General features: G+C 34.7%; 1 protein-coding gene across 1 annotated transcript in view; it reads right to left on the minus strand.

Annotated features, from left to right (window-relative positions):
• The window catches only part of LOC104754006 (LRR receptor-like serine/threonine-protein kinase ERECTA), a 7,536-nt gene extending 2,427 nt beyond the window's left edge, over nucleotides 1–5,109 (minus strand). The window contains exons 1-24 of the mRNA XM_010476170.2: nucleotides 4,394–5,109; nucleotides 3,881–4,019; nucleotides 3,701–3,772; nucleotides 3,514–3,585; nucleotides 3,349–3,420; nucleotides 3,189–3,260; nucleotides 3,022–3,093; nucleotides 2,872–2,943; nucleotides 2,705–2,776; nucleotides 2,516–2,584; nucleotides 2,345–2,416; nucleotides 2,187–2,258; nucleotides 1,963–2,034; nucleotides 1,798–1,869; nucleotides 1,657–1,728; nucleotides 1,497–1,568; nucleotides 1,306–1,377; nucleotides 1,153–1,224; nucleotides 991–1,062; nucleotides 837–908; nucleotides 578–646; nucleotides 413–484; nucleotides 242–315; nucleotides 28–156 (exon numbers count right to left, since the gene is read on the minus strand). Of these exons, the coding sequence (XP_010474472.1) occupies nucleotides 28–156; nucleotides 242–315; nucleotides 413–484; nucleotides 578–646; nucleotides 837–908; nucleotides 991–1,062; nucleotides 1,153–1,224; nucleotides 1,306–1,377; nucleotides 1,497–1,568; nucleotides 1,657–1,728; nucleotides 1,798–1,869; nucleotides 1,963–2,034; nucleotides 2,187–2,258; nucleotides 2,345–2,416; nucleotides 2,516–2,584; nucleotides 2,705–2,776; nucleotides 2,872–2,943; nucleotides 3,022–3,093; nucleotides 3,189–3,260; nucleotides 3,349–3,420; nucleotides 3,514–3,585; nucleotides 3,701–3,772; nucleotides 3,881–4,019; nucleotides 4,394–4,475 (1,858 nt within the window). The 5' untranslated portion in view covers nucleotides 4,476–5,109. The remainder of the gene's footprint in view (nucleotides 1–27; nucleotides 157–241; nucleotides 316–412; nucleotides 485–577; nucleotides 647–836; nucleotides 909–990; nucleotides 1,063–1,152; nucleotides 1,225–1,305; nucleotides 1,378–1,496; nucleotides 1,569–1,656; nucleotides 1,729–1,797; nucleotides 1,870–1,962; nucleotides 2,035–2,186; nucleotides 2,259–2,344; nucleotides 2,417–2,515; nucleotides 2,585–2,704; nucleotides 2,777–2,871; nucleotides 2,944–3,021; nucleotides 3,094–3,188; nucleotides 3,261–3,348; nucleotides 3,421–3,513; nucleotides 3,586–3,700; nucleotides 3,773–3,880; nucleotides 4,020–4,393) is intronic.

The raw sequence follows: 6,501 nt of genomic DNA on the forward strand, positions 1-6,501 counted from the left end.
TTTAGTAAAGCGGTTTGGAGAGTATACCTGGTTTGTCAAGTGATCCATCAAGAAAAGGAGGAGGATTATGCGGCCGGCATGCTGCTATTAAGACCATAAGAAGGATCACAAGTCCCCCAATAGCTATTCCAAGAATAGCTGCTCTAGAGATTGACACTGCAGACAATAAAAAAAGATGGAAACATAAGCTTTTATTATCTTTAGGTTTTGTGAATGGAAGCTTTTAGAAGAACGTAATCACCTCGTACAGTTGGATGAGAATCACGACAGGGTGAGTTTAGCCAACTACCACAAAGACCAGGATTGCCAATGAAGCTTTATCCAAAACCAAAAACAACAGAGATGAACTATGGTCAAACATTAGCCAACAAAAAAAAAATGCAGAATAGCAAAACCTGCTAAATTCCCATACCTGTCTGGTGAAAATCTTGAGAAGTTACTGTTCTTAGGGATATCGCCTTCCAGGTTGTTGTGAGATACATTCCTGTAAGAGTTAGTCATGATTGCATGGTTACATTCTTAGCACAAGATGCTTACAGAGAGACAAAAAGTTTTCAGCACCAATGTGACTACTTACAATACATTCAAACTGACGCAGTTGGCTAATGAACCAACATTACCAGTCAAGTTATTATTTTCCAGTCTCCTGCAAGCAGTTTTAAGAAACACAACTTTAGATAATCATCAACCCATTATCTGTTTCTGGATTGCACATAGTAACCACATCGACTATGTTCAAAATTTTATCTTGATTTAACTCATTTAACAGAAGTGTGTATTCCAACACTGATACAGCTCATCAACAGCATGGAAAGGGTAAGAGGAAGATTACTCACAGCAAAATTATGTTCTGCAATTGGTTAAGCTCTTCTGGAATTGGGCCCGAGATATCATTATAAGAAAGATCTCTGCAACCACAAAACACAAATTCAGAACAGTAATGTGATATATGGAAAAACTCCAATTAAGCAAATAGAAGATACTTCTTACATTTCCATGATGCTTCTTAGATTTCCAAAGTCGCCTGGAACTACACCGGTTATATGATTTCTGCTCAAGTTCCTATATCAAGAATACACGATTTCACAACCCATTTTCATCTTTTACTAGAGGAAACAATAGATTGGAGTTGGAGGTCTCATGGATGCTCACATCTTGAGAAGGTGCTCCAGATCACCAAGGGAAGAAGGAATGATGCCATTTATCTTGTTGTTGGAAAGATCCCTTTAAATGTCAGAAAATAAATAACAGTGGCACACGGCACATATGAAGATGTATGCTTCACATAAAACAAGAAACACTTACAATGTATCTAAATTACCGATACGAGATAGCTCAACTGGGATTGGACCTTTGATATTGTTGTTGGACAGATTCCTGGTTGAACCAAAGATAACCAAAAACTTGGTAGTCAATGGCATAAAAATCAAAAAACAAATGCTGCGGAACCATGTCAGATATAAGATATCAGAAAGATTTTCAGTGCCAATACTTACAGGTAAGTCATGCTTTCTAGCTTTTGAAACGCTCGTGGTATGGTGCCGCCAAACTTGTTCCCATGAACATTTCTACAGTTACATTAATGAGACACAAAATCATATAAAGCAACAATCTTGAACATTCCAGTGTAAAGTTCTAAGAGAAAGAGATACATACAAGCTGTTTAGGTTTGTGCAGGAGCTCAGATGATCAGGTATAGGTCCTTCTAGATCATTGTTGGCCACATTCCTATATGTGTATAGTTCACATCAATATTAGAACATCAAAAACATGGCAAGCATAAGGAGAACTACTTACAGATCAAACAAGTCAGTAAGCTTTCCAAGCTCCGGTGGTATATGACCTGTAAGATGATTATCGTTGAGCTCCCTGCACAAAATATTGTACAAATTGTTGATGACTATACAAAAGTTCATAATATAATGTGTGGGAAAGATAACTTAAGGAAAAGGTTGGTCGTACAGGTAATGGAGTTTTGACATGTTTCCAAGCTCAGGTGGAATCGAACCAGTCAGCTTGTTACTGTGCAAATACCTAGAGATAAAGCCAAAATGATAATCACTATCATTTACAGGGTATGAATCACAGACTTCAAATTGAAAACTAAACTCTAATGAGTCATAGACTTTCATTTTCTAAAATTGAACTTCTACTACTAATGAAGAGAGTATGCCGGTAAAAATTACAATTTCTCAGTGAAAGTCAGATTTCCCAGAATCGGAGGAATAGGTCCACTCAACAAGTTGCCACTTAAATCTCTGTAAAAGAAAAAACAAAAAATGGAACCTTTTAAGTTCATGAAAATGTTATAAGTAGCTTGGTTGATTAGAAGAAAAGTACTTACAACACTGCCAGAGCTTGCATGAGACCAATCACTGATGGAATCTTCCCAGAAAGCTGATTGCCTTGCAATGATCTAAGATGATCAAGTGATGTTTATTAAAACAAAACAAAAGGCTAGCCAAAATTTGAAAGCAAAATATTTGTGCAGATCGGTAGAGAGGCGAGAACTAACAATGTTGCAACTTGCAGAAAGCCGATGTCGAAAGGGATCTCACCAGTAAGCTGGTTGTAGGACAAGTCCCTAGGTTCATAATAAGCAAATCAATTCAATAGCTTTTCCCAACTAACCATACTGCAGTAAGGATGTATAGTAGCAGAGAGAGAGAGAGAGAGAGAGAGAGAGAGAGAGAGAGGCACATACAAAACCTGGAAGGCAGTGCAATTTCCTATTGTCCCAGGTATACTACCGGTCAAACTGTTGTTTCTCACGTCACTGATTCAATACAGAAAAACAAAGTCAGAGATATCATACTGAAAAAAGAACTCATCATACTATTCAGATGCGCAAGAAGATGTACATAGACTCACAAATACCAAAGACCAGTAAGCTGACACAAATCTGGAGAAATGTTACCAACCAAGTTGTTTCCTCGCAACCCACTGCTCATCATATTACAAAAATCAATACAAGGCAATGAAAGAGAGACATTAACAGACTTCAAAAACATTGACACTTACAGATACTGAAGAACTTCATTCCAGTATATAAGTCTTGGTATCTCACCACTGAGTTTATTCTGTGCCAGGTCCCTGGAATTTTTTCACAAACAATCGAAATTTCACATTTTGATCATCTAATATAGCTAAAAGTACTACTACACATGTAAGCATCAGAGACAACATACAGAATCTTCAGGTTTGGAATCTGAGAAAGCGTTGAAGGGATCGGTCCTATCAATTGGTTATTCTTCAGAATCCTGGCAAAAAGTAGAATTTATATTCCACATGGTGAGTATATTTAGCAATGACATATGAAGACTAGTAACAGAATAACTAGCTACTTACAGTTTTTCAAGTTGCTTCAACTTCGAAATCGAAAACGGTATGTCTCCACTTAATTCATTGAAAGACAAGTCTCTAAATAAAAACAACATGAACACACTTCATCCTCTGTACTTCCAAGTTCCAAGAACAAATTAATGGTAGTAACACCTATATCACTGTTCTTACAAGTTTTGCAAAGAAGAACAGTCTCCAATCTCATCAGGAATTTGCCCAGACAAGCGATTACCTTTAAGATCACTGTTTTAGTAAAAAACATAAGACAAAGTAATTAATTAGCACAGCGTTACACACCATTAAGCCAAAAAAGGAGATAATTTAATGTTATGCTACAGTAATTTTTTGAAACTGTTACATGGATAAGAGGCTCTTAAAATCTCCAATAGCAGGTGAGATTTCTCCATCAAGATTCAAATCTGACAAATTACTACAAAACATACAACACACAAAACAAATTACAACTTTTTCCCACAAGAACACGAAAAAAAAAATCTCTTTATAAAAAAAAAAAAAGGGGGGGGATGGGGAAACTTACAGAGCAACAACATTGAAGGTGACATTTTCACAAGAGACACCTCTCCAGACACAATAATCCGAAGAAGGTGAAGCTGTCCAGTCATAAAGAACATTGTTCACATCTTTGAACGACTTCTTAATCTCCAGCAACGTTGCTCCTTTAATTTATATTTTATTAACACACGCACGTAAACAACAAAAACAAATATCTGTCAGTTCTTGAGTAGAAAAAAAATTAAAAAGTCCTTAAAAATCCAACTTCCAAGAAAACAAAAGAAAAAACTCAAACCCTAATTTATTCAAAGCTTCTTTAGATTTCTTTAAATTAGACCCACAAAGTCAAAAAAAAACCCCATTACAAAAGAAAAAAAAAAAAAAAACAGAATAAATAACAAGTACCCAGATCTCATTTTCACCACAGAAGTTTCAAAATCAAATAAAAATCTCATCTTTAGTTTCTTCCACTTCAAAATAAACTAAAGAAGAAATCTTGAGCCTTTTAAAGAAACATGCATCAGTATTAAAAACATACCTTCATCTGAATTCACAGCAGTACTCCCAAAGCTCAAACAGATGAGAAAACCCAGAAGAACAATATCTCCAAACAGAGCCATTTTTCTCACCACTATACACAGCCTTAAAACGACTGCGTTTTATGCTACACTGTCTATAAGCTTTTCAAGCCTCCATGAAGAAGGAGAAAAAACAGAGGACAGAGAAGAAGAAGAGAACCGTATTATGTACCGACATTAGATTTTTTTTTTTATAATTTGAGCAACTCAAATATTTATGTTTTTAGATCTTTTTTTTTACAACTTTCACCGTGAGAAAAAAATATAAAGTGTTGATTTTTATCGTTCCATCACATCCTTACTGACGAAAATTTACAGTGTGGTTTCATTGAGTGCTCAGACGACAGAAACACAGACTGAGATAGAGATGGAGAGAGAGAAAGAGAGAGTCTTTAAATGTGGGTTTAAAGAGAGGAGATTGTACACAAGTGTAGGGACTGTGTGTGTGAGAAGAGACGAAGGGAAGAAGAATTATTTGCGAGGATAAAGTTAAAAACCCCATCATCTTTCTTTTATCTCTCTGCCAGAGTTCTGAAGCTTTGCAGTAGAGAGAGAGAGAGTAGTGAGAGAGGTGTCCTTTCGTTTTTTTTTTTTTTTGCAATTTCTCTCTCTTGGAGGGGTAAAAAGGTCATAAATGTTGATGAAGGACGAACATGTTGATGGCAGTGGTGAATAAAGGAGGAGGTCGCTTTCGCTGCCAATACTTGCGAGTCTTTGTCTCTCTGTGCCTGTTTCACAGATGACCCCCATATCAATAAAAATCATTATGATGGCTACTTTCGTCATTTCGTGTTTTTGTATAATCCCCCTAGTGTCACATTTAGGTGCTTACATTTTAGGTAATATTTATTACTACCATGTTCTTCTTACATTACATAGTATGTAATTCGATTACTACAGTTTATAAACATAGTTCACAGAAGAAGTTTGTTCAAGTTCCTTTTCTTTGTATTTTTTCTAAAGTTCATTACTATTATGATACATCGTTTGACCAAGTTAACTATATGTTGGTTTAGTGATGTAATTTGATTCCTTTGGATGTATAAGCTTAAGTAGACCTTCTTCTTCTTCTTCTTCCTTTTTAGCTTAAGTATACCTTAATTAGTTTATTTGTAAGAAACATTTTTGGCAAAATAACAAGTTCTTATTTCGTTACATTTGTTCTCTTCCTTTCCGATTTGGTTTCTCCAATGTATTGAAACTTAATATTGTACTATATCTTTGGCTAGCTTCTTTTATTGTCCTTGAGGATGAGTTGTTCAATCGTTTATCCTTCAATAATCGTGCTCCACCACAGAACAATTCTTCAGTCATGATATCAAGCTGGTCAATTTGAGAATCCTAACTATTATATTTGCATAACAATGACTACATTGGTCTTGTTCTTGTTTCAGATCGACTTACAACAACTTCATATTATCATTCGTGGAGATGTTCTGTTTGGATGACTTTGAATATGGAGAATATACTTGGTTTAAATACTAGTACGATCTTCACCACACGTGAATCATTTGAGACTATGGAGCTTGGTCAAGAATCTTGACTCAAGATGCAATGATATCGTTGTTACTTGGTTAATTAATTTTGAAGGCAAATAGATTAACAGACAAAATTTAATGATACAGTAAGATGAAAGATTGCATGTTCATATAATCACAATCACTTAAAGATTGTACTAATTGCATGTTCATATCAATCATATAGATCTTTAGCAAATTAGCGATATCATTGGTAACCTAAACAAAACTTAAAAAACATACACATCAACTCACTAAAAAAAATTAGCATCTCATGAAATTTGAGGAAAGCAATTAGTACGGCCAAATTTTGAAACAATTGTCTCATATATCAAGCACTTTTAAATACCCAATCATTTCGAATCCCCTATATCAAGCACATGACTACTAAGAATATCTTATCAAAATTAATCTTGTTATTGTTCATTTTTCTTGTTCGTCTAATATAAGAATTTCTAATTCTCTTCTTCTTCTTTTTTTTTTTTTTTTTTTTTTTTTTTTTTTTTTTTTTTTTTTTTTTTTTTTTTTTTTTTTTTTTTTTTTTTTTTTTT

Source organism: Camelina sativa, chromosome 16 (genome assembly GCF_000633955.1).
Source record: "Camelina sativa cultivar DH55 chromosome 16, Cs, whole genome shotgun sequence".
In the NCBI taxonomy this organism is placed as follows: domain Eukaryota; kingdom Viridiplantae; phylum Streptophyta; class Magnoliopsida; order Brassicales; family Brassicaceae; genus Camelina; species Camelina sativa.